We start from the raw sequence: 26969 nt of genomic DNA, 5'->3' as shown, positions 1-26969 counted from the left end.
AGCTGGAAATTTGTATATAATCTGTATATAATTGTATGTAGTGTATATTTTTTTGTGCCACTAACCGCGATAGTCCTCTCAAGACTCTGAAATACAACTGAGGCAAGGGAGAGGTACCGCCCTTTTGTATCTGTAGGTTTCCTGTTCCTAATGGGCGGATCCCCTCTCTCTGTCGTGCTGTCATGGGCCTCCGAGAAACGCCGCTACCAGTAAGTAGCTTAACGCTTTTTTTTCGAAGGCTTCAGATAAAACATATAGGGCCTGATTTATTAAAGCTTTAATGGCAGCATTCTGGCGTAAAGTTTTGAAAAGTCACAAATGTTTGCAACTCGAGACTGCACTAACAAATTTCGTGTCTTCACTCCATTGTGGCCGCGCTCTGACACGGTGGGCTGACATCGGGTGGTGGCGGCTGCTGCTTGTCAAATTCCTGATGAGCGGTGCCATTCACTACACCACAAATCTTACTCCATCACGGACTGGAGTAAGGTTTGTTAGCTGCACGCCACTTGTCAGGCGCTCCTCCTAATCACTCGGGAGCCGTGCGCTTCCCTCTTATAAAGGCCGGTGTGAAGATCACTGCTCTTGGTGATTATGGGACATGGTTTGCAGATCTGGCTAGTGACTAATCCAGTGCCGCTTGTGGCCGGCTTCTCCCTGCATCACTAGGTGACTGACCGATATCTCTCGTGCGTATATGGAGACTCCGATCAGCCAGCGAGGTTCAGGGAGAAGTCGGCTGGGGCAGTGCCCGAATAGTAAGGTCTCCAGCCAGATCTGCAAACTGTCTTCTCCGAAACGTTGACTCGTTTCAGAGAAGATCCCTGTGTGCAGCCTGGCTGGATCACGGCCCTGGTTTTGGGCAGCAGGAATCAAATGATCAGGTCTCTGTAAATTCCAAGTGAAACTATAATAGACTTTCCCGGCGGCTGGCATCTCATATAATTATCTACTACTTGAGTGAATGACTATTCAGACTATACATTTTGATGAATGTATAATTGTTGTGCATGTGGGTGACTTTTTTTTTTTTTTTCCTTTTGTTTTACAGCGTATAAAGCCGCTCTCCGGTCCCAGGGTCCCAAATCTGTTGTCCAGCACTTTGATCCACTTTACAGCATCATATAGTAAGCGAGCAATGAATTGCTGACTATAATCCGTTTTTGCTTCTATTGCTTATGACCACTTTACCGCATCGGCCACATGATGAGTCCAAGGCGAATGTGACTCCGGCGTCCTCTGGGTTTAGCCCTTCGCTCGTTGCCCTCGGTCTGTAATCTTGGTGGTTGTGGAGAAGCTTCTCGCTGCCGCTGTAAGGCCAGACCCACAGCAGCATTCATTGCTGGTCCTAATCTGTCAATCTGCCCACGCGAGTGTGTCGGCAGGGGATGAGCGGACCTACAGGATGGGTGTCTAATAGAGGGCCGGGCAAAGGGGCGACACTCGCTAAGAGCCGCTGCGGAGACATGAGCACAGATCTTTGGTAATCTGATGGCTATTTGGGGGATGTTAGTGATATTTATTTTTTCTGCTATCGGTGCATTTTTTTTAAAAAAATTTTTAAATTTTTTTTTTTTTTTTTTTTTTTTGCTATTGGGCTGTATTGACCATATTTTTCTTGTTTTAGCCATTTCCAATCGGTGTCTGTTTCCCTGAAAGAAGATTTACTTGAGCTGCTTGTGAGAGGTACGGGGCTCTGATACTAATAGCTGTTTAATTTCGGGGATAAAACTTAATGTTTCCTGAAATGCTCAATAGTCTGGATTATTTTCGATATTCTAATTTACTTCTGTGGTCATTGAAATTGAGTAGGTATAATTACATGACCGTGGATGATTGTGCCGCAGCTATTGGAAAGGCATCATTGCTTACCTGTCCATTATTTATTTATTTTTCCCTTAGCCAATTCTCAGCATGCGAGTGAGCTTCCCTCCGTCCTGGAGGATCTGTCTCTGGCTGCAGCGGAGCGTCATCTCCACCTGAACACCCTGAAGATGAACTGCTTTCTCCTCTTGCATCTCGTGGAGGCGTTTGAAGTTGAAACCTATAAAGCGGCTTTGGGAAATGTGGAGCCCAGTGGGAAGGTACTGAAGGGGTCTGTACTTTAGGCACCGATTATAGGTACGCACTTTAGCTCACTTTTTTTTTTTTTTTGCACAGGGGAGAAAAGCAAAGTCCAAAACTGATGGCTTTTTGTGGGAAAACGAGAGGGAAAATGTTCTGCAAACAGTCACCCATCTGCTTCAGCTGGATATTCGCCGGCTCTGGAACATGTCACTGATAGAGGAGGAATTCATCAGGTTTGATTTACTTTCCTGGACATCATGAAACCTTTGTCTTGCTATTTGAGTCCCAAGATGAATGGGGCTCTTAATCTTCTGGGTTTGCGCTTCGGTCTGAAATCTTGGTGGTTGTGCAGAAGTTTCTCGCTGGCGCTGTAAGGCCAGACCCACATCAGCATTCATTGCTGGTCCTCCTCAGCCATATTCTGTCTACAAGCTCATGTGGCAGAATCTGAGAGGATCTACAGTCTCCACTGGGATCTAGGGAGCGCTGAGCAGTGGGAAACGTGGGTACATATCACTGGTAATCTTACAGCAGGATAGTGGGAATATACTCTGACATTTATCGTGGTAATGTTTTACTTTCTCCTCAGTATGGTTACCGGCTGCTGTTACAAAATGATGGAAAACCCAAATATTGGAGCACAAAGGAACAAGTCCCTGTGGGAATCCTTATCACACCTCCTCGGGGCGGCTGTGAAACGCTCAAATGACACCCTAAGTAAGTCACTAAAGGAGGGGATCAAACCTGTAGGGTGAGAGGAACCACATGTACAGCTTTGTATGGTCACCCATACACAGCCTACCATGGATAAACATTTACTATGCAGTTCAGGAATTAAAGGGATGATCTGGTGCCATCCAGAGCTGTTCACATCAGAAGTGAATGATGCCAACCATCATACGAGACTCGCACATCTGCCAAGATACATGCATTAAAATGGGACACGTGCCCAATACTTCCCAATCGTGCGCTTCTCGCAGGTTGTAATGTCATTAGCACCACTTGCTTCTGATCTCGCGCTGAATATCGCTGGTTGCAGTCTAGATGCCTAATGTGTTGGCAACGTGTCTCCTGCCATGTGATGAGCTAAAGGCAAATGTGACTCCCTTCTCTCCTGGGTACGTCCTCTGCTCATGGCCCTCGGTCTGTAATCTTGGTGGCTGCGGAGAAGCGTCTCGCTGCCGCTGTAAGGCCGGACCCACAGCAGCATTCATTGGTGGTCTGTCTCTGCTTATAATCCAAACTGCGCATCCAAGTGTGAGGCTGCAGTTAGAGAAGACCTACAAGACGGATCACGGCCGGAGAACATGGGGGCGAGCAGAGACTGTTACTCAAAGGGGATAGGGAAAAATGATTGACTTTGGTAATCTGATGGCATTACTACTACAACAGTGCTATGATCTAAGTTAATCAAACCTTGTTCTATGTCAAACTTGACATCCAGGTTAAAAATCCATTTACTGGGAGAAAATCTCATATTGCATGCCAGATATTAAGGGCAGACATGTTTATACATTCCGCTCCTCCTGGTGTAAGTTCTAAATGTGCTGTTACCTGACTCTGATACTGTTTTGCGGAGTCTGTGTGAGTCGAATTGCTGGACAGTCTGACCGTCGGTGTCACCCTGAGAACCGATTTTTCTACCAGCTGGTATCTGGAGCCCGTTTGATTAGTTGGCCTGACGCTGCGACATGGGTGAGTCAATGATGGCGTAGTGCCAGGTCAACTGATATAAAAAAAAAAAAAGTGGATACCGGGTGGTTGACAGCCCCAGATTCCTGATCTGCCCTCTGTATCGTGTCCTGTGAACCGATTCGCACCAACTCTGGTCTTGAGTCTTTTCTCTGTCTTCAGGTGTCAGTGTGAAGGTTATCCAGCTTCTGCAGCACTTTGATCATCTCGCTCCAGTACTCGTCCATGCTGTGACTCTTTGGGCTACAGAATATGGAATGAAGTCTTTGGTGGGTGAGATTATGAGGTGAGCGGCTGCACTTGTGTCTGGGACCGTTTCTTGCTTTACAAGTGTTATAATATTTCTTCTAATGTAGCAGAGGTATCCGTCTGATAAATGCACCAAATTATCACAGGTTAATGCCGTTTGATCCGGCTAATTGTAAGACTGGTCTTAGTTTACTTCTATTAGTTGACTGTGCCAGAAATGTGCACTGTACTTCTGCCACTTTTTTTTTTTTTTTGCACAATATCTTGACAAATATGTCCCAATGTATAATAAATTATATATTTCTATTAGTGAAATAAAACCTTTTTAATGTTCTGACCATTTTACCGCATCGGCCACATGATGAGTCCAAGGCGAATGTGACTCCGGCATCCTCTGGGTTTAGCCCTTCGCTCGTTGCCCTCGGTCTGTAATCTTGGTGGTTGTGGAGAAGCTTCTCGCTGCTACTGTAAGGCCGGACCCACAGCAGCATTCATCGCTGGTCCTCCTCTGTCAATCTGCCCACACGAGTGTGTCGGCAGGGGATGAGCGGACCTACAGGATGGTTGTCTGATGGAGGGCCGGGCAAAGGGGCGACACTCGCTAAGAGCCGCTGCGGAGACATGAGCACAGATCTTTGGTAATCTGATGGCTGTTTGAGGATGTTGTTGATGGTTTCTACTGTCGCCTTGTCTTTTATTTTGTGCTATTTATCAGACAGACCATCTTGATTAAAATTTACATTATTGGTTCTTTTTGCGTTTATTTTTTTTTGGCTCTGTGCCTGTTATGTAATACCAATTGATTAATCCACCTAACTTTAGACTCTGGTTTATATCGCCTATTAGTTAACTGACTTGTGCCATAAATGTTCACCGCACTTTGGGTGTATTGCTTTGTTCACTGTCTTGATAAATATGCCCCAATGTATGTATAATAAAAACATGTATATTAATGTTTTTTGTTTACCTTGTTATATACATTTTTATTTTTTTAAATACAGGAAGATTGGACAGAAGTCATGCCAGGATCTCTCCCGGGAAACCTCTGCAGTGAAGACCTTACATACATTTATAACCCAGCTATCGGAGAGCATTCCTGCTATCATGATGCCTAATATTAGTGTTCTTTTGGATTACCTGGATGGAGAGGTAAAAGTTTAAAATTTTATAAATGAAAAGATCATTGTTTTGGTGAAAACCGCAGTAAACAAGCTTACTACTTTATTTTCCCTGCTCTCTCCTCAAACCCTAGCCATACATGATGAGGAACGCAGTACTGACTGTGATGGGAGAGGTTATTATTCGTGTCCTCAGTGGAGACAATCTGGACGAAGCAGAGAAAAACACCAGGGACAGTTTTCTGGACACTCTGCAGGATCACATACATGATATCCACACTTTTGTTCGGTCTTGTGTGCTGCAGATTTACAATCGTATTGTGCAAGAAAAGGTGAGTGCTGTATTCTGCTCGGACATGGGAAACCTATTAGTCTCAATGTGATGCTAGGACATTGGCGTGTCTCTTCGATTGTGGACCGAAATGTACGGCAAGGCTGTGAATGTCCTTACCTGATCTCGAAGGCATCCAAGAGGCTGAGTCTGAGGTCGGGGAAACCCGCAGTCTGTCTTCCTATCACTGACCTCGACACATGGATGTGGGAACGGTCTTGATGTTAGGAGCTTCATGATGTCTTTGGTCCCTGATATATTGCATTAATCATCGACAGCAAGCTTAACGTTCCACGGGTTTAACTTGATGCGATGTACATAGTGAGACTTGTATTTTACCGCCCTGCTTTCATGTGGTCTTGCCAATCTTTGTCTTCCAGGCTCTACCGTTGTCTCGTTTCCAATCGGTAGTCACACTAGTGGTCGGTCGGCTGTTTGACAAATCTGTGAAGGTCTGCAAAAATGCCATACAGGTTCTTGCATCTTTTCTAGCTAACAATCCTTTCACTTGTAAGGTAAGTTTCTAATACATGAGCAACATATATCTTTTAGCTTGCAGTATAGGCTGTTAAATAATGTGTAGGCTGTGGTGTTTTGACTAATACCTGTTTTAGTTCATGTCTGTGTTAACTACTTCACCTATAACGTGATCTTAGTAATGCATTCAGAGATTTAGAGCTGCTGCCACCTGACTGCAGGGTCTGTATTGTATGAGAAAAAGCCTCTGCCTGTGATGGGTTCCCCCTGTCAGCTCTGAACAGCAGGAGGCAGAGGGGATTGACTGAAACTGTAACGTGTAGGAATAAAATGGAGATACTGCACACAGATGTAGATGTTGAGGCAGGAAAGCTTATTGTATGGTCTTCTACATCACTGCCCTCTTATAAGGCAGAAATTTATGTTCTGTTATGTGGGGGTTTTAGTGGAACAATATGGGGATAGGTCCAAGATGTGTGGAAGGATTTCACTGATGTTCTGTAGACCGGCTATCTTATTAATGCAGGAGAGCATGGGCAGACTGGCATCAAACGGGTGCCTATGAGGGTCATGATGTATTAATAAGCCTCCTGCATTTGGTGCAAACTTTTAAGGGGTCTATAAGATCACGCACTGCTTAGTGGCGGCCAGCGTGTTCTTGGATCTGGTCAGCATAAGAGCAGCGCGTTCAGGGTCTACAGGAAAGGGCTTGAAAGCGTTGCACTCCTTGCCTTGGAGTCCTCCCACCACTAAAAAAAATTAGTGGTGGCCAATTATCTAGCTTTTTCTACAGACTGAGCCAGTTACGTGATTTATGTTTGCAGCTCAGCAGCGCTGACTTAAAAGCTCCTCTAGAAAAAGAGAGAATTAAGTTGAAGGAACTTCAAGAAAAGCAAAGAAGAAAACCGCCAGGTGCGTCCTCCTCCCCAGGGGTCATAATGTGCGTCGTATCCGTTTCCATTTGCCACCTTGTCATTTCTGACCATCGCAGCCTCTCTGGTTATGTTTTAGTGGTGGTTATATCTGCTGAAGAGGAGTGGGAAGCCATGCTGCCTGAAGTGCAGGAGACCTTGGATGGTCTGGACCAGGAGGAGGGTGATGAGGATACTGAGGTGGTCTCTCCCCAGCAGCTGTGCGAGCGTGTCTTCAGCCTCTTAAAGAACACCAGTTACAAGTTAGTGGTGCCGGACACCATATAGGCCTCAATAAGCTTCTCGGCATTTTACTCTTACGTTGTTTGTGTTTGCAGAAACGCCATCAGACTGGTGAAGAAGGGCATGCAGCTCTTCCCCAAAGACCCTTTGTTTTCAGTGGAACAGGAGGAAGACTCAAAGCTGATGACTATTCTGGAGAAAATATTTACTGGTAACGTGTGGTGGTCTGTCTATGGTGGTCGCATTGCTGAACGCACATTACAGAATTGGGCAGGAAAAAAATAAACGTACAGACAATCTGAAGGACGTGTCCTGATGGCTCTAACATTCTCCCCAAAGTTAAGTAAATAAGGCAGCACACTGCAGCGCTAGAACATACAAACTTGAAATACGAAATTTGAACTACATTACTGCACTAGAAATATGAATAATGAGAGCGTTTAGCGCATAAAAATGGCCAATTTTATGTGTACCTGGTAGCCCCTTTACGGCATCTCTTATACCAGGTCCTACACTTGCCTTACCTAGCCACAGGTGTTTTAATTACAGCAGGTCCAGTACCCCTCCACAGAGAGAATTTTAGTCTAGGAAGAGGTTTCACATGTACCCATTCAGATGGAGACGTTTATTCTCAGCGAGGTAAGGCAAGTGTAGGACCTGGTATAAGAGAGATGCCGTAAAGGGGCTACCAGGTACACATAAAATTGGCCATTTTTATGCGCTAAACGCTCTCATTTTTCATATTTCTAGTGCAGTAATGCAGTTCAAATTTCGTATTTCAAGTTTGTATGTTCTAGCGCTGCAGTGTGCTGCCTTATTTACTTATCTATATACGAGTTGGCGACTCTAGGTTCAGCACCTGTTCACACTGAGTCTATGTTTGAATGTGCAGGTCAGGTTTTTGAAATGTATTCTCCCCAAAGTATCTGGTGCAAAACTAATGCAGCAAAACCTGTCACACATACGTGGAACCTGCCACCTATTTCCAGATCCAGTTCTTCCAAAACAGAACCTACTAATTGCTCTAAGATTTTAATTGAAGATATTAAGGCTTGTAGCATTGGGCCGACATATTAATTCCTTATAATTGATTTGCACTTGATTAATATTCAATGGAGGGGGCAGCTTACCTCTTAATGACCCCCAGTCCATGTTCTCCATGTACCAGAACTGAAAGCTGTAATGTAAGAACAGCGCTTGAGCAACTAATGGAAACCGTGTGTTACATGATGGTCATTCAGATGATTGGCAGTATTGTACTACGAGTTAACCCCTGCTAAATGTATTAGAAAGTTCTGAAACTTCATAATGTTGGTCCTGGATGCAGAACTTACATTTACTGTGTGCTAAAAAAAAAAATGTTGGCTCTGTGTTCAGTCCATTCAGCTTCATCAAATCACTTGGATAATTTGCCCCTGGCTCATGAGACTCAATGCACAACCTTCCTCACTATGCTGCCATAATGTAATCAGTGGGTGTCTGGGGTGGGCATATCCTAATAACATGTCTAAAACTTTCTTTATATCGCTTCATTGGGGGATGCAGGTAACCATGGGGTGTATGTTGCTATCGCTAGAAGGCTGACACTAGGCAATATAAGGACAATGGCTCCCCAGCGGTATACACCCACCGACTGGCACAAAACACATCAGTGCAGAAACCCCCCCCACTCAGGAAAAACGTTTATTCCAGTCTCTTCATCCAAGACTCCCGGCTCAGGTCCCAGGTATCCTTCATTTAAGCCTATTCCCTGCTACGGACAGGAGTAATCATACCCATTCCCTAGCACAAACTTTTCTCAGGATTTTACTCCAATCTTCGTGGTCCCGAAGAAAGATGGGTCTCATCTAATTCTGAACCGGTCCCATTCGGATCCATCATTTCTAGATGGAGTCCCTACGCTCCATGGAGCCAGGGGGATTTCTCTGCTTTGTAGACATTCAGGATGCTTATCTGCACATTCCGGTTTGTGTTCAGCACCAGAGATTCCTCCAGTTTGTAAATCAGGAGGATCACTATCAATTCACAGCTTTTCCTTTCGGCCTGGCCACTGCCCCCAGAGTATTCATGAAGGTCATGGCCATCCTTTGTTTCAAGGGGATACTCGTAATCCCTTACTTATGGGGTGGGTAGTTTTTTTTTTTTTTTTTTTTTTTCTGCCAAGGGCCATTTGGATATTTATGCCATCCTTCGGGGACTGTACAAACTGCCCATAAAGTACATCCTGACTCTGGCAGTGGTTTCAGGACGTAATCTTTCATTGCATGCCCTTCAGCGTTCAGTAGTGAACACTGCGTGTGTATGCTAACAGAGCAAGAAGAAATTAATGAGCTGATTGTAATCAAAATACACCTCCCTGCCCAAGAATGTGGCCCCTGAGAATCTGCCCAGGGGCCTGATAGAATGTCATAGAGGGCCGTAAATGGGCCTGAGGTTCCCCACTCCTGCCTTACTTGGATGATCTTTTGATCAAGGGGCCAGCTGGCTTCTCGTCCCCAGGTTAAAACTTTCCTTCAAGGTGGTGCCCACTTGACTCCTCCTTACTGTCCTCCAATAGACCCATGGGATCTTCACCTTGTTCTTGGCACACTCCCTTTGAACCCATTCAGGATGTTCCGTCTTCTCTCCTGTCATGGAAGGTTGCTTTTTTAGTTGCTATTATGTACATCAGGAGAGTCTGAGTTAGCGGCACAGTCCTGCCATTCCCCATTCCTTGTTTTACATCTGGACAAGGTGGTTCTCAGACCCTTCCTTCCTTCCTGCCTAAGGTGGTCTCTTCATTTCACATTAATGAGGACATTGTCCTTTCATCTCTCTGCCCCTCTCCGGTCCATTCCCTTGAGAAGTTCCTCCACAAGCTGGATCAGGTCAGAGCTAGCGGAGCCGATCTTTCAAGGACTGCTTCCTTTCATCATTCTGATGCCCTGTTCGTCATCACTGAAGGTCGTAAGAGGCTCCCAGCTTCCAAGTCCACTATTGCCCTTTGGATTTGTTCTGCAATACTTGAGGCATATCTCATTCAGGATAAACCTCCTCCGTGGGTAAAAGCTCTCTCCACCTGGGCGGTGGGAGCTTCCTGGGCAGTTCGTCACCAGTCCTCTGCTTTTCAGATTTGTAAGGCTGCGACCTGGTCTCGGCAAGGTTTTACAGGGTTCATACCCATGCCGCCTCTGCAGGTCTGGGAAAGAAGGCGCTGCAGGCAGCGGTTGCGCACCGGCCGACCCGAGACTCTTTGGCCCCCCCCCCCCCCCCCCCCCAATGTCAGCCTCCTTATCGACAGCGGCATACACCCATAGTTACCTCTGTCCTCCAGGAAGGATTTTGCGATGCATACCAAAAATCCGTCTTTTTATATTTTCTTCAGCAAAGGATAAAGATGCAGAACCTACGACTGAGGAGCAAGTTGCAGAAGTGGCCGACGGGCAATTAGAGGAACAGAAGTGTGAGCTGAACAAGCAGGAGATGTTGGTGCAGTACCTGACCGACGCTCACCATTTTTCCGTAAAGATAGAAGAAGCCATTGATGTCATAAGCAAGATGATGTATGAAGCCGCGTCGTCTGGTAAGTTCTCGCAAGATTTTGATTGTTTGATTTATTTCTTTTTTTTCCTTTTCCTGATTGGAATTGCTGCTAATCTTTTACAGTGGTACAAGAGGTTATAGAGTTCTTTGTGACAGTCTCACAATTTGGGGTGCCTCAGGCTGTGATTGGGGTCCGCCGCATGCTGCCCCTCATTTGGTCAAAGGAGCCTGGTGTTCGTGATGCCGTGGTCAGTGCCTACCGGCAACTCTACCTGTGTGCCAGCTCGGAGACTGAAAGGTAAGTGACTGCATGAGAACTTTTTTTTTGTTTTAAATGAACCACTTATTACCTTTTTTAGTCTGTAGCAAAGGCTAATATTTATTGTTTTGTCCAAAAGGTTCAGCAGTTTTCTTTGGTTATAGGTAACTGCGGCGGTCGTACAAGGAAAGGACTGATATTGGCAATTAGTTCAAAGGGTTTTCTTAAACCTTTAAGGCTACGTTCACACTAGCGTTGTGCGGCACAACGCACGCAAAAACGCTGCGTTTTGTGCGACGCATGCGTCGTTTTTTGCCGATAATCGGACGCAAGAAAAATGCAACTTGTTGCGTTTTCTTGGTCCGACGCTTGCGGCAAAAAAGACGCATGCGTCGCACAACGCAACAAACAAAAACGCATGCGTCCCCCATGTTAAATATAGGGGCGCATGACGCGTGCGTCGCCCGACGCTAACCCGACGCACACTAGCATAACGCTAGTGTGAACGTAGCCTAATCGCTCCTAAATTTTATTTTTTTTCCCCTCTTTAGGGTGAAGGCTCAGAATTTGATCCATAACTTGTCTTTGCTTATGGTAGATTCCTCTGCAGGAGTTATCCAGTCCTTAGAAGAGATAGTAAGTGTCAGAGCTTTTATATATCGTGCTGAATTTAATTGCTTATGTCTTAACAAGAGTTTTGTACATAGAATCCCTTTGTCATTGAATACATTGGGGGACACCAGATCGTGTGTATACGCTGCTGCAGGTTGAATAGTATGTGAAATAAGTGACTCATCCGTACTGGACTGAAGAAGGAAATACTTGAGAGCCAAATCGCAACCTCCAGGTACAATGGCAAATCTTGGCAGATGGTCATATGAACCCTTAAAATTGAGGTTCTTAGATTTATCAGCCACATTAAGTAGCTGAGGTAAAGTGTGATGAAGCGGTGGCCCTTATGCAAACAGATTTGGATGAGGAGGTAAAGACCATGGAGCTCCTGCAACCAGCTGCATAAGGTTGACATACTGTGACTGGTGCCCAGAGCGATCAGGATCACTGGAATACCCTTAGTCTTGACCTGTTTGAGAACATAGTGAAGCAGAAGATTGGAGTAGTCCATGAAATGACCAGATCATCTCCTATGCAGGACATTATGATTAAGATCGAATATACAGAGACCCATGCAAAGGCATAGCTGGCTGGAAACCTCTGCAGAGAGAACCTGGAAAGGTCGACTCTCCTACCATAGTCTGCAGTACCATTTTCTATCAATGTAGATCGTGGGGAAAGTTGGAATGTGTCGTTCTGCACAGAAAAGTATCCTGGTGGCTTCACTCGTAGCCAAAGGCCTCCTAGGGGCCCCTCTGAAGGATTGGGTAGGCCACTACAGTCACGTTGTGTATCTGCACTTGAAGAGGAAGAACCAGTGGGAAAGACCAGTAAGAAGGCTCTGTTTCATTATGCCTCACGAGCCCGTAGAGTGGGAAGCTGTAGGATATCTGCCCATTCAAGGTCTTCAGATTCCTGCAAGATCTCCCCTTCCGAGGCTTCACAAGTGGGAATAAAGCACAAAATACAAAAAGTGCAGAAGATCAGTGCATGTCATGTCTGCCTCCTACAGAAACTAGACTGAGAACTGTCAGAGGGTAAAGCCCACCATATTGAGCCATGTTTATTTTTCCTTCTTCCACCTAGTGTTTCCCCCATTGGCACATCGTGTACCCATGGTCCTGTATCCCCCAATGCTGTTAACAAGAGAAATATTAGAAATCTTTCAAATTTTAAATCCTTCGCTTTACCAACCTCTCTACACCTGTAAACTTCACCCTTTTCTGCATTTTAGGTGTTGGAGTTTGTACAGAAAGGAGAAATTCGTCCCTCTGTAACACAGTTGCTCTGGGAGAAGTTCACTCTGAAAGTTCCCAGTTCTCACGCGGAGCGTCGCGCTGCCGTCATGTTGTTGGGTATGATGTCGCGGTGAGTTGCCGGCTTCTCAAAACTGTCTCGATATCGAAACTTTACATTTTCGATTTCAAGTTTAACAGCATCTGTGTTTTTTTTTTTTTATCTAAGGGGCGAACCAGAAATCGTACTTAGTAACTTGGAAACGCTGGTGACGGTGGGCTTGGGTCAAGAAGCGCAGAATGATTACCAGCTGGCTCGAGAAGTGTGTAACTGTATCTTGAAAATCACAGAGGGCCAGAAGTCCACTCTTGGGAAGAAATCACCATCTCTTAGTCTTCCGAAAGACCACTGTCTCTTCCAAAATGTGACTGAAGCTGTGGTTGGAGGTAAGTGCCTGGATGTCACCTCTGAAATATCAAGAAACTACCAGATCTTGTCGTTTCTGCCCTACTAATTGCCAATTATTTTTTTGCTTTACACCTCAGTGTTATTCTTGTCTTTGTGATTTGCGGCTTGTTTTTTTTTTTCTTATTTTAGGAATCACTCAGCAGAGCCTGCACTGGTTAACCTTCAAGGAGATTGTGATTAAGCTAGTGTATGAGATGGCAGAAGAACCGGAGGAAATTAGTGCCGAAATCCTCCACAGATGCAGCCAGCAGGTCCTGCAGGAACTGAACAGCCGGGAGGAAGGTGAGCTGGAGGAGATTCACTCCGGGATGGCAGAAACTACTAGTATTTCTACAGAATATGGGGAGATGTTGTAGCACAAGACTACTCTATATGGTCGGTTACGGGGATAATGGCTTTTAATCTGTCACCCTCAGTAGCCACGTTCCCTGCGTTTCTCCTCACCCACCTGGTGTCGCTGGCCGGAGATATCGCGCTGCAGCTCGTGGTATACTTGGAATGTACAGTAAGTGCGGAGCTGAGGAGGAAGAGGGTCTTGAAGGAGGAACAAGAGGCACAAAAACTGGGAAAGAACAAACTAGGGAAGAGTAAGGTGAGGATTGTACGGTGACTTTCTCGTTTCGATGTAAGAAGCGTCAAAACGCAAACAAGATTTCATGTAATTTCTGTGGCTGCCTTCTGTACAGGGGAACGAGAGTCTGGAGGAGGAGGACATGGGCTTGGTTGGTGCTTCTGCAGATGATGCCGAGGGTGAAATCATCCAGCGGGTCTGTGACAAAGAGCTGCTCAATGGTAAGTGACACAAACTTGTGATCACAGGAGTAATGTTGACTATATAAATATATATTATATTATCCCCTTTCCAACAGGACAACAATACCTTTCTGCATTTTTGCCTCTTGTTCTCCGTGTTTGTAAAAGTTCAGGAAAATACAACGACCCGGCCTTATGCACTGCAGCCACGCTAGCACTTACTAAGTTTATGATGGTCAGGTAACTGCGGTCTTCGTATTTTTTCCATATATACATGTATAATTGCCCATCCTTTACTCTCATAATATATATTTTTTTATTTTACAATCTCCAGCTCCGACTTCTGTGACTCTCATCTGCGTCTTCTCTTCACACTTCTTGAGAAGTCTCCTCTGCCGGGGGTTCGATCAAACATTATGATTGCTTTAGGAGACCTCAGCATTAGATTTCCGAATCTCATTGAACCATGGACCCCTCATCTCTATGCCAGGTGCATATTTCTAATATTAAACTTTATAACTGTGCTACACTGTGCGGTAGAATTGGGCTTCGTGGATTCACCAAGATGGCAGTGGGGGTCCTTCAGTAAGCTCCCCCGGACTGCAATGTGGTTATTGTCGCTTCTACGACAGGCTCCGGGACGAGTCTCTTGATGTCCGGAGGACCTCGGCCATTGTAATGACCCATCTGATTTTAAAGGATATGGTGAAGGTTAAAGGCCAGGTTAGTGAGATGGCCGTGCTGCTCATAGACTCGGACCAGGAAATATCCGCCCTCGCCAAGAACTTCTTCACCGAGCTGTCAAACAAGGTAAACGGCGGAGCCTTTGAGTTGTATATTACTTTAGGGCCATTCTCAGGATTACGTTCTCCTGTTTCTTAGGGCAATGCCGTCTACAACCTCTTACCAGACATCATCAGCCGCTTGTCAGATCCAGACTGCGGTGTGGAGGAAGAATCTTTCCACACAATCATGAGGTAATATCAGAAAATGGATAAAACAAACCCATCTGGGATCAGCTCGTCTGATAGATTTTTATTTTAGTTGGAGGTGTTTAAGGGTAACCTACCGGAGAATCTAGTAAAAGCGTTCTAGCACGTGACCCTACGACAACACTGCGGACCAGCAACTTCAATAACCAGGACCTGAACACTGCAGACCGTCCAGCACTTACTGGGGATGCTGCAGATTTCCACTGGTTTTCATTACAATGCAAAGTGAAATACTGGACTATCGGGTCTACAAATCCGCACAAGTTGCACGTGGATTTTATTGCATCCTGCTGCAGTTTCTCACATAGGAACATTCCTTCCTTTAAATGAGATTTTCATTTTTATACTTAAAAATATTTAAAAAACAATATATTAATCTCTTTATACCCATTTTTTTTTTTTCCACTTGTTCCCAGGCATCTCCTGTCGTACATTACGAAGGACAAGCAGACTGAGAGTCTGATAGAGAAAATGTGCCACCGCTTCCGAACGGCCAGGTAACTCTACCTTCAAAATTATTTGGACATTGAGGTTCTCTTCTGGATGGTGAAGTTGTCTGTCCATCAATCTTCAGATCCCAGGGCTCTAAATTTAATAAAACAGACTCCAATTTTCTGCAGAGGGCAATGCTGTAACTTTATTATCCTGCATATTTAATGTGAAGTATTTCTGTGAATATTTTTTTTTTTTTTTTTTTTTGCCCCCTTAGAACTGAGCGTCAGTGGAGGGATCTGGCCCACTGTCTCGCCCTCTTGCCCTTTTCTGAGAAGGGTCTCGGTAAAATGCAAGATTGCTTTGACTGCTATGGGGACAAACTGAGCGATGATGCAGTGTACAACTCCTTCCTTGCCGTCATAGCAAAGATCCGCAGAGGAGCAAAGCCCGAACTCAAGGTAGGTAGGGGAACCGAGGATATCCCTGCCCAGATTCTGGCATGTTAATATATTCTGGTTGCAGGTGATTAATGGTAATTTAGTAGAACAGGTTATTGAAGACTTCTTGCACAACAGTGGGACAGTGTCATGGGATACTTTGTGGGGTGCAATGAAAGCTTGTCTCGGGGCACTCATCCAAGAAGTGAGTAGAGTGAAGTTAAACAGACAATTTGGTGAATTCTTCAGTTGGAGAGTAAACGACGCTGGAACGTTACGCTTCTAACAGAGCGCAGATCTTCAGATGAAAGTTGCTCAAGATGCTTCTAATGTGAGTTTAATAATTAAAAAAACCATTCTATTTTGCTGAAGGTGAGAAAGCGGGGCATGTCTTGATTGCACAGGATTGGCATATATTGCTGCCCTAAATGTGGATAGTGGTGCTATACCACCTGCTTCTAGGATAACCCCCTAAATGTTTGCGCTGCCCTCCCTCCCCCTCAAAAAAAAAATAATTAAAAAAAACCTATACTGTGCTGTTGCCGCAGTGTCGGCAGTCACTCTCGTGGTGTTGTGATGCCGGTGGTGAATCTATCATGAAGAGGAAGTCCGAAAGCTGATCCCTGACTGACTTCCTTTTCATGTTCGATATTTGTCCAAAAGCAGGGACGGTGACGCCAGCGCTGATTCGAGTGCCGGTGTCGCATGCCACAAAACCGCATGAGAGTCCCGGGGGGAGTAAGTGCTCACATCGTGGAAGCGACACCTCCACAGGATGTCAGTATAGGCTTTATTTTATCAGGGCGAAGCGTGGGGTATGAATTTGCCCAAGTAATGGACACGTTCTGTAAAATAACTTAAAATATTCTGATTGCCTGTATATGGGCAGTTGGACCGGATCCACAAATGCAGGACTATATAGGAGGCACAGGTCAGCCTAAGAGGTCAGATGCGGATAGGATAAGCCTGTCATCCAGGAGGTAGTGGCTAATATGGCAAATACATCTCTGGGCACTGATGGGATCCCTATAGAATTGTATAAAGCATGGAGGTATATTGTTACCTAATATTTAAAATATGTATCAGGAAGCCATAAAATCTCACCCATTCCCAAAAGTCCATGCAGGAAGCAATTATAGTGGTGATACTGGCCATTGTCAGCCATTATCTTTACCCCAGAGGGATCTTCAATTGTTCATCAGATTCTGTCCAGGTAGGTTGAAGCCAACCGATATCACTGGTTGTATGTGAACCTGCAATTACTGATTGACCATTCAGGGGACTGAGTTATTTCCTCCTTAGACTCTGCCAAAGCTTTTGACAGTGTGGAGTTTTTTTTTTTTTTTTTGTTTTGTGTGGTTCTACAGGAATTTGGAATACGGTCAAACTTTATAGATCGCAGGAAAATCTTATTCTCCAACCCTATGGCTAGGGTAAGGATGAGAGGGGATCGGGTGGGCACTTTGACTCAGGACTATAGCAGGTATTAACATTGAAGTATCTGGGAGTTGAGGTCTCCTAGCCACTTACATTGTTTAGATTATATATCCTAGCACTGTTCCAAAATGCACAATTTGTGTAAAAAAATAAAAATAAATAAATATATATGAAGACAACACCAAATTTGATAGGTCCCAAGTTTAAAGGGCCACTGTCACCCCCCTCCAGCCGTTATAAACTAAGAGCCACCTTGTGCAGCAGTAATGCTGCATTCTAACAAGGTGGCTCTTTAATTTTTGTGGTCAGGTATTACTAAAATAAAGCGCTTTGAAACTTTGCAAAAATACCTATCTTTGTCCACGGAGGCGGGTCCTCAATGCCCAGCTTGAACAGTACTCTGCCGTCACTCACATCTTCAGGGGCTTTTGGCGCCGCCCCCTCCGCGCTGTTTTCTCTTCAAATCCGGCGCCTGCGCTGTGTAAAACTTTGTGGGGCAGGCGCAGTAAGCTCTGGCGGTCTGACGTCCCAGCCAGGCTTGGAGACTGCGCCTGTGCTGGCAGTGCGGCTACCCACCTCGTTAATCTCTGCCCCGCACTGTGTTATGCATTATGCACAGTGCGGGGCTAGGATTCCTGGGCATGCGCACTGCATGTGTCAGACTGTCACCCAAGTCCCCCGCCTTACAGCCTCTGTCTCTTCAGCTGATTGTCCCGGCGATTGCTATGAGGAGGAGGAGGAGGCACGATTGGGCGAATTCTATAAATTGGGGCAACTGAAAGCTTGGTTGCGTAGGGGGATATGCTATATATCACAGCTATTGGTGAACCAGGGGTTAAGGTCATTTGAGTCCTTACAAGAAGAATTTCAGGTGCCAGAGACTGATCGGTTTCTTTATATAAGGGTTCACCATGCCTATAGGCGGCAGAGGCGGGTTAGTGGTCTAAGGGTCCAGAAAGATATTTTGTTAGACTATATTTGTATGGAAGGGACCATGAGAAGGGTTATATTCACGATCAATGGAGACCTGTTAAGCACCTTTCTTTATCGCTACATTGGGGGACACAGGTAACCATGGGTGTATGCTGCTGACACTATGCAAAAAGAAAATGGCTCCTCCTCGGCAGTATACACCCACCGACAGGCACAAAGTACCTCAGTGTAAGCTTCGTGTCTGTAGGAGGCAGACCTGGATCTGATCCCAGATCCGTCTTTTCCTTTTCAGGTCACCTGTTATTACTGGTACACTGGTTGTTACAGGTCACCTGTTATTACTGGTACACTGGTTATTACAGGTCGCCTGTTACTGGTACACTGGTTATTACAGGTCGCCTGTTGTTACTGGTACACTGGTTATTACAGGTCGCCTGTTACTGGTACACTGGTTATTACAGGTCACCTGTTATTACTGGTACACTGGTTATTACAGGTCGCCTGTTGTTACTGGTACACTGGTTATTACAGGTCACCTGTTATTACTGGTACACTGGTTATTACAGGTCGCCTGTTACTGGTACACTGGTTATTACAGGTCACCTGTTATTACTGGTACACTGGTTATTACAGGTCGCCTGTTGTTACTGGTACACTGGTTATTACAGGTCGCCTGTTACTGGTACACTGGTTATTACAGGTCACCTGTTATTACTGGTACACTGGTTATTACAGGTCGCCTGTTACTGGTACACTGGTTATTACAGGTCGCCTGTTGTTACTGGTACACTGGTTATTACAGGTCGCCTGTTACTGGTACACTGGTTATTACAGGTCGCCTGTTGTTACTGGTACACTGGTTATTACAGGTCACCTGTTATTACTGGTACACTGGTTATTACAGGTCGCCTGTTACTGGTACACTGGTTATTACAGGTCGCCTGTTATTACTGGTACACTGGTTATTACAGGTCGCCTGTTATTACTGGTACACTGGTTATTACAGGTCGCCTGTTACTGGTACACTGGTTATTACAGGTCGCCTGTTACTGGTACACTGGTTATTACAGGTCGCCTGTTACTGGTACACTGGTTATTACAGGTCACCTGTTATTACTGGTACACTGGTTATTACAGGTCGCCTGTTACTGGTACACTGGTTATTACAGGTCACCTGTTATTACTGGTACACTGGTTATTACAGGTCACCTGTTATTACTGGTACACTGGTTATTACAGGTCGCCTGTTACTGGTACACTGGTTATTACAGGTCGCCTGTTTTTATTAATCTTTCCTTTTTGTCTTTCAGGTTTCTTCACCTTCAGGGTAACGGAGTGTAATGTCTCACCCTGTTTTCCCACACTTATGCGACCGAGAGCAGTGTGGTGTCACCCACATCGCCCACTCTCTTGGACCCGCAGGCAGGACTTTATCCCCAGTCACCCTTACGGGTGTTTCAGGGCGATTCCCGGTGGCCAGTCCTCACCTTTTCCCCGCCTCACCCCTCTCCTCAGAGGGCTGAGAGGAAGACTGGTCGCCAGCGGTGGCCTCCTCCCTTCTTGTAAGGGGTTGATGCCGTCTTTTGCACAGTCCGGAGACGGTGCGAGAAGGAGGATCCTTTTCTACCAGTGACCCTCATCCATTCGAGGGCTCCTGATGTCCTCGTCAGCGAGGAGGGAGTCGGGACTCGCCTTTACAGATATGTCCTTTTCTGTCCCCGGTAGCTACCTGCCTGCCTCAGTTTACCCGCGACAGGACTCCGCACAGAATATGGCACCACTGAATGGCTGCGGCCATTTTTTTCCTTCATCTCGGCTAGTGCTTCGTTAACGCCCCTTTCCCGGAAGTATTTCGCTGTGTTCTGGGACATAATGTGCCGTAGCATGCGCAATAATGCTTTTCGGCTTTGCCTGCAGTTGTGCAAAGCATTCTGCGCAAGGCAAGATTGCCTTGCGCAGGCGTGGACTATGGAGGACAGAGAATGAACTTCAATCCAATATTGCAGCCAGCGGGTAAAAGGGTGAATCAAACACCCAAAAACTCCGCCCATATGACCGAAAACTAGTTCTGCCAAATTCAGGTGACATGTTCCCTTTAATTTAGTGAGGCCTCCTAGGTATCGGACCCATGTGTAGTAGTAATGTGTCCATTAACATGACGCCCAAGGAGAAACTTTCCTAGGTCCGATCTGTAATGTGACTTAGTTCTTGTCTTCCTTTCCCTTCTATGGAGCTTCTTTAATGTGGTTTTGATAGTTTAAAAACTGATGGAGAATTTCAGTAAAAATCCTTTTATTCAAAGCAGAAACTGAAAACGACGTAGCCCTGCCTCTAAATGTTGTCACTGTATAGGTGATACGAGGTGTGCGAGTGTTGGATGCCGATTCTGGTGGGTTTCACCACTGAGCCCCCTATGATTCCCGAGGTTCCTTTGAATGTCGCCATTTTCTTGCTCACACATCACCGCTATTCGAAAATGAAACATCAGAGCTCGGTTATTGGGATCAAAAGTGGGATTCCTAATGGTGGGAACAAAGGAATAAGTAATGTCTGACGGGGTAGTGATTGACGTCTGCTGATCGTGGCCTCAGACATACCCAGAGTAACGATCACAATACACCGTAACTTACAAGGCCACGATCACGCTATACCGTATGCTGACAATTTGCTTGTACAAGTTAAACCTGTCTATAGGGTATATTGTGTTCAGGTAGTATACATATATACCACAAAGGTGTGGCATAACATGGGGATTATGCTATTTGATGGAACAGTTACCACTGGCATGGTGGTCACAAAAAAATAAAGCGTAAAAGCCATATGTAGATCAGGCTAGGAGTGCAGTGGGGGGGTGTCCATGCAATATAACAACTCTAAGTGCTGGCACGCCCCTAGTGCACTCCCAGCCTGGTTTGCATATGACTTCTTTGCTAGATTTTTCATCAGTCACATCTGATCTCTGCAATACACCTCAACAGTCTATACAACCGTATGTGAATATGTGCTGACTGATTCCCTTTTATTGAAATTCTGATTTTGTGAAATCCGCCAGAAATCATCCTGTATAATTCATCCGTAGGGTAACTGAATCTCGCTAAAAATGGTTAGTCTTCTGATCTCCGATAGGTGCAGTTTACATTGCATGGTTTTTTTTTTGTTTTTCTTTATCGCCTCTCATTGGGGGACACAGGAACCATGGGTGTATGCTGCTGCCACTAGGAGGCTGACACTTATGCAAATAAAAAAAGTTAGCTCCTCCTCTGCAGTGTACACCCCACCGACTGGCATTATACACTTCAGTTTCGCTCGTTTCGGCCTTTTCGTCGCTTCGCTGCATCAAACTCCTTTTCCCAGCAGCAACAGAGGCCACAGGCACGTCAAGAGAAGAAGGCGGTGTCCTTCAGGCCCACTCCGTCCTGGCGTCCTCGCTATTCCCAGGGTAGATCGTCCAGGCCTGGGACTGGAAGATCCACTTCCGCATGACTCTCGGCAAGACTCCAGCCCAACTCCCAGGTTGGGGGGCCGTCTTCTCCGTTTCAGGGACGTCTGGATTTCCGCAGTAGAGGATGCATGGGTCAGGGAAGTTGTATCCTCGGGATACAAAATAGAGTTCGCCTCCCGACCCAGAGATCGGTTTTTCCAATGTCGTCCTCCAAAAGATCCCGCTTTGGTTCCGGGCTTCTTCGCAGCCATCGCTTCTCTGCTAAAATCCGGGGTAATTGTTCCCGTCCCAGAAAAGGAACGGTACACGGGTTTCTACTCGAACCTCTTTGTGGTACCGAAAAAAGACGGCAAGGTTCGTCCCATTCTGGACCTCAAATTGCTGAACAGGAGGGTTCGCCTGAGACACTTCAGGATGGAATCCCTTCGTTCGGTAATTGCTTCCATGGAGGCTCTGGAATTTCTATGCTCTATAGATATCCAGGATGCCTACCTACATGTTCCAATATTTCCCGGACATCACCGTTTCCTGCGCTTCGCAGTGCAACAAGATCATTTTCAGTTCGTCGCCCTGCCGTTCGGCCTCGCAACCGCGCCAAGGGTGTTCACGAAAATCATGGCGGCGCTGATGGCCATTTTGAGAGTCAGAGGCTTGGTCCTGTTTCCATACCTCGACGACATCCTCATCAAGGCTCCGTCCTTTGCTCAGGCCCACGAAAGCTTGTCCATTGTTCTCGACACCTTATCCCGTTTCGGATGGCTGGTCAACCGGAAGAAGTCCTGCCTTATTCCTTCTCAGCGCATCATCTTTCTGGGCATGCTCTTCGACACTCGTCAGTCCAGAGTCTTCCTTCCCAAGGACAAGAGATCCACCCTTTGTCGGGACATACTCTTGCTCCAGGGTCCTCGGCCTCCCTCCCTCCGATCGGCCATGAAGGTTCTCGACCCCCTTCAGCAAGCCATTCTGTCTCAGTGGGACAGGTCGGTCTTCTCCCTGGATCGGCCGATCAGACTCCCCTTTCGGGTCAAGCGGTCTCTCATCTGGTGGCTGACGTCTCCTCTCATCTCCCAGGGCAGGTCCTTCCTTCCGGTTCACTGGCAGGTGGTGACAACGGATGCCAGCCTGTTCGGCTGGGGTGCAGTTTTTCGTCACCTGACGGTTCAGGGCCGTTGGTCGCCGCAGGAGTCTGCGCTGCCGATCAACGTCCTCGAAATTCGGGCCATCTTTCTGTCCCTCCGCCATTGGGAAAGGATCCTCAGGGGCCTTCCAGTCCGGATCCAGACGGACAACGCCACGGCTGTGGCATATGTCAACCATCAGGGGGGGACTCGGAGCTCCTTGGCCCTTGCCGAGGTATCCAAGATCCTCCTTTGGGCAGAGGCAACGGTTCCGGTGATATCCGCGGTGCATATCCCCGGCGTAGAAAACTGGGCCGCCGACTTCCTCAGCCGCGAGGGCCTCGCGGCAGGGGAATGGTCCCTGCATCCGGAGGTCTTCCATCAGATTTGTCTTCGATGGGGAACTCCGGATGTGGATCTCACGGCGTCTCGAATCAACAGGAAGGTTCCGCAATTCGTCTCCAGGTCACGCGATCCTCTCGCAGTGGGCGTCGATGCTCTGGCCATTCCTTGGTCACAGTTCGAGCTGCCCTACCTGTTCCCACCCCTTCCGTTACTTCCCAAACTGTTGAAGAAGATCAAAGCGGAAGGGGTGCCGGTCATCCTGATCGCCCCGGATTGGCCCAGGAGAGCTTGGTTCGCGGAGCTCGTCAATCTTCTCGCGGACGCTCCCTGGCGCCTTCCAGACATGCCCGATCTGCTGTCCCAGGGTCCGATCTGCCACCCGAATTCTCGGTCGCTCAGTTTAACGGCGTGGCTGTTGAGACCGCGGTTCTGAGAGCGTCCGGCCTTTCGGACCGGGTGATTCACACCATGATTCAGGCTCGGAAGCCTTCGTCTTCCAGGATCTACTACCGCACCTGGAAGGCTTACTTCCGTTGGTGCGAATCCAACCGCGTTCCGCCTATGGTTTTTTCTCTGATCGCCCATGACGGCACCACGGAGAGAGGGGATCCGCCCACCAAGGACAGGAAACCTACGGATAAAAAGGCGGTACCACTCTCCTGCATCAGTTGGTTTCCTGTCCTTGATGGGAGACCTACGGACTTACCAGTCAGCGTTGGAATTCCGGGGCCAACCAGTCCGATTCAGGCAGCTGGGGTCCCTCTGCCTCGGCTGGGGTGGTGACCCGAGGCACCACCGCTGGGGGCTAGTGGGCCTCAAGGGTGCGTGGAGGAGGTGACAAGGAGTTCGCGGTCACCTCCTCAGGTAAGATGCAGCAGCGGCAACATCCAGGGGGGTCCCTCTGTGGTTGCGGGAGGTGCGGCGTGGCCCTCCCCTAGCTCGCGTCAGCCTGCACACTGCAACGCCATCGGGCTTGCAGAGCCGCGCAATAAGGGTCTGCATAGGACCGGGGGTGCCGGTCAGCAGCGCCATATCTGTACTCCGGGCGCCATCTTGGAAAGTCGGCGCATGCCCGGAACTGCGCTGGTCTCGCGAGACGCCGGGGCGCCGCGGAAGCGATTGCGCAGGCGTCGGCGCTCCTCGCTGTAGCTGGACGCTCCATAGATCCCGACATGACGCTTAGGCGTTCTACAAGACGCAGGAGCGTCTGCGCAGGCGCCAGCGTTTCAGCGCTCCTCGTGCCGGCCGGGCGCTACTGCGCAGGCGCCGGGAAGTAGAAAAAAAAAAAAAAAAAAAAAAGAGGAGCAGCGGGAAAGTTTAAATGGGAGGATTTACTTCCCCCCAGTGGCTCTGCAGTATATTGGCAGGAGCCTCAGGAGCAGTCGTGTCAGCGCCAGCGTAGCAAGTGTTGTTTTGCGCAGACCAGCAGCAGCAGTATGAGCGACCCGGCATCTCCCTTGCCTGAATCACCTCCACCTATAGCATCGCCGCAGCAGCAAAAAAGGCGGCAGCAGAAAGGTTACCAGGACACCAGCAAAGAACGCCAAAGGTCTCAACACAGCAAGGAGTCCAGCACGGCGTCGGGGAAAAAGCCAGAGGCTGAGAATTCCCAACCGGTATTTATGGGTCCTGGAGGTGGTAAGTTGATCTTCGTGAAAGTTAGAGACAGTAAGATTATTATTTGTCTCTTTTAGGGAAGGAAAAGCGTAGGTAAAACCAAGCACAAGGTCTGTGCCATCTGTAAAGAGGATCTTCCACTCGCCTGGGAGAAGCAGCTATGTAATTCCTGCATACAGCAGACGGTATCAGAAAGCCTGCCCGGGTTTGCAACAGATCTTAAAAACCTGATTAAAGAGCAGGTGGAAGACACCTTTAAATCCCTTAAAAGGGGAAGAAAACGGAGAAGGACCAGACACAGGTCCCCGTCCCCAGTCTCTAAATCTGACAGCGATAGTGCGAGTTCGGAATCCTCCGACTCCTCCTCCGCGTCTTCGTCATCCACTTCTTCCTCAGGAGGTCACAATTGTTTCCCATTAGAGGACACTGATGGCCTCATAAAGGCAGTGAGGAGTACTATGGGGTTAGTAGACTCCCACCCTAAAAAATCAGCACAAGACATTATGTTTGGGGGCTTAGAACAAAAAAAGAGGAGAGCTTTTCCGCTTAATGAAACAATTGCAGCGCTAATCAAAAAGGAATGGAAAAAACCCATGAAAAAGACTCTCCTAACTCCCAAAAGGAAATACCCCTTTGAGGATGAATCCTGCTCCTTTTGGGAAAAAGCCCCCAAATTAGATGTAGCAATAGCGAAAGCATCAAAGAAATTCGCTCTCCCGTTTGAGGACATGGGGGTCCTAAAAGACCCTATGGACAAGAAGGCGGATGCCTTCCTCAAGGGCTCTTGGGAGTCAGCGGGAGGAGGCCTGAAACCGGCAGTGGCAGCAGCATGCACATCTCGCTCCCTAATGATCTGGTTGAATCAACTAGAGGGTCAATTAAAGGGGAAAACTTCCCGAGACTTGATGCTGAAGACATTACCCGTAATAAGGGGAGCTGCGGCCTTTCTGGCTGACGCCTCGGCAGACTCTATAAGATTAGCTGCCAGGTCGGCAGTATTTGCTAATGCGGCCAGGCGTGCCCTCTGGCTTAAGAATTGGCCTGGCGATCTACAAACAAAAACAAAATTGTGTACTATCCCCTGCGAAGGGGAGTTTTTGTTCGGTTCCACATTAGATGATATCTTGGAAAAAGCAGGGGACAAGAAAAAGTCCTTTCCCTCTCTAGGTCTCCCCTCTTACAGGAAGCCCTTTCGAAACAAGAGGTTTTTCCGTAAGAACCCTGGGAGAGGCCAGGGAAAGTGGGAGGATAAGAGGAACAAGAACAAGGGGTTCATCTTTAACAAAAACCCCAGTGATACCAAGAAGCCTTCTCAATGAAGGTTCGCCCCAGGTGGGAGGGAGATTATCTCTCTTTCTCCCAGCCTGGAAAAAGATTACCTCCAGTCAATGGATTCTAAACATCATAGAATCAGGTCTGAGGCTGACATTCAAAAAATGGCCCCGTCCCTCTTTTACGATGACATCTATAAGATCTTCGGCAGAAGAACAGCTGGCACTGGAAAACGAGGTCATCGGGCTAGTAAAAAAGGGAGTACTCCTGGAGGTTCCCCCACAAGAAAGAGGGCAAGGGTACTATTCCCCTCTATTCCTGAGGAAGAAACCAGACGGTTCCTTCAGGACCATTATAAATCTAAAAAAACTAAACGATTACTTGGACGTTCAAGCATTCAAGATGGAAACGATAAAATCATCTATCAAAATGTTGTTTCCCCAATGCTTCATGGTGGTCCTGGACCTAAAGGACGCATATTATCACGTCCCAATACACAAGGATCACCAGAGGTTCCTCAGGATGGCAGTTCACATCAGGGGAGTCCTAAATCACTTCCAATTTTCAGCTCTACCATTTGGCCTTGCCATAGCCCCGAGGGTTTTCACAAAGCTGATAGCAGAGGTAATGGCTCACCTCAGGGAAGAAAATACCCTAATCGTTCCATATCTGGACGATTTCTTGGTGATAGGCTCCTCCCCGCAACATTGCGAGGATCAACTGGCAATAGTGATGCATTCTTTAAAGAAATTGGGCTGGCTAATAAACGTAGGGAAGTCCAGACTAATGCCTTCTCAGGTCCAGGAGTACCTAGGTCTCACTCTAGACTCCAAAAAGATGGAGTGTCGGCTCCCAGAGAACAAGATACAAAAACTAAAAAGCTTAGTATCAAGAACCCAATCTCTCCCCTCCATAACACTCCGTCAGGCCATGTCCCTCTTAGGCTCCATGACCTCTTGTATTCCAGCGGTCCAGTGGGCCCAATTACATTCGAGAGTCCTTC

The 26969-nt window shown here is 47.0% G+C and overlaps 1 protein-coding gene and 4 non-coding genes across 8 annotated transcripts in view; all 5 read left to right on the top strand.

The window, feature by feature from the left end:
- NCAPD2 (non-SMC condensin I complex subunit D2) overlaps positions 1–26969 on the top strand; it is a 46178-nt gene that overhangs the window by 12516 nt on the left and 6693 nt on the right. For 2 of the 4 annotated variants that reach the window (XR_011318555.1, XM_069754122.1), the window contains exons 3-28: positions 1052–1127; positions 1628–1686; positions 1903–2084; positions 2161–2300; positions 2657–2784; positions 3922–4045; positions 5010–5157; positions 5261–5458; positions 5838–5972; positions 6759–6846; positions 6946–7108; positions 7184–7299; positions 10453–10650; positions 10734–10908; positions 11421–11505; positions 12716–12849; positions 12946–13163; positions 13315–13467; positions 13602–13777; positions 13872–13977; positions 14055–14178; positions 14273–14428; positions 14571–14748; positions 14821–14915; positions 15347–15427; positions 15640–15823. Coding sequence is in view for 3 of the 4 variants with exons in the window: in XM_069754122.1 (XP_069610223.1) it covers positions 1052–1127; positions 1628–1686; positions 1903–2084; positions 2161–2300; positions 2657–2784; positions 3922–4045; positions 5010–5157; positions 5261–5458; positions 5838–5972; positions 6759–6846; positions 6946–7108; positions 7184–7299; positions 10453–10650; positions 10734–10908; positions 11421–11505; positions 12716–12849; positions 12946–13163; positions 13315–13467; positions 13602–13777; positions 13872–13977; positions 14055–14178; positions 14273–14428; positions 14571–14748; positions 14821–14915; positions 15347–15427; positions 15640–15823 (3620 nt within the window). In the remaining variant the exon portion in view is untranslated. Of the gene's footprint in view, positions 1–90; positions 210–1051; positions 1128–1627; positions 1687–1902; positions 2085–2160; positions 2301–2656; positions 2785–3921; positions 4046–5009; positions 5158–5260; positions 5459–5837; positions 5973–6758; positions 6847–6945; positions 7109–7183; positions 7300–10452; positions 10651–10733; positions 10909–11420; positions 11506–12715; positions 12850–12945; positions 13164–13314; positions 13468–13601; positions 13778–13871; positions 13978–14054; positions 14179–14272; positions 14429–14570; positions 14749–14820; positions 14916–15346; positions 15428–15639; positions 15824–26969 lie in introns of those variants that run through there. The other 2 variants (XM_069754121.1, XM_069754120.1) reach the window with 2 other exon arrangements.
- Positions 1199–1497, top strand: LOC138668355 (small nucleolar RNA U85). Its single transcript, XR_011319181.1, has one exon. It is a non-coding gene; the product is annotated as a small nucleolar RNA U85 (small nucleolar RNA).
- LOC138668357 (small nucleolar RNA U85) lies at positions 2341–2600 on the top strand. Its single transcript, XR_011319183.1, has one exon. It is a non-coding gene; the product is annotated as a small nucleolar RNA U85 (small nucleolar RNA).
- LOC138668356 (small nucleolar RNA U85) lies at positions 3141–3444 on the top strand. The gene has a single exon (XR_011319182.1). It is a non-coding gene; the product is annotated as a small nucleolar RNA U85 (small nucleolar RNA).
- On the top strand, positions 4362–4660 carry LOC138668354 (small nucleolar RNA U85). The gene has a single exon (XR_011319180.1). It is a non-coding gene; the product is annotated as a small nucleolar RNA U85 (small nucleolar RNA).

The sequence above is a fragment of the Ranitomeya imitator genome, chromosome 2 (genome assembly GCF_032444005.1).
Source record: "Ranitomeya imitator isolate aRanImi1 chromosome 2, aRanImi1.pri, whole genome shotgun sequence".
In the NCBI taxonomy this organism is placed as follows: domain Eukaryota; kingdom Metazoa; phylum Chordata; class Amphibia; order Anura; family Dendrobatidae; genus Ranitomeya; species Ranitomeya imitator.
The sequence above is the reverse complement of the archived record's forward strand: the minus strand, read 5'-3'. Positions and strand labels throughout refer to the sequence as shown.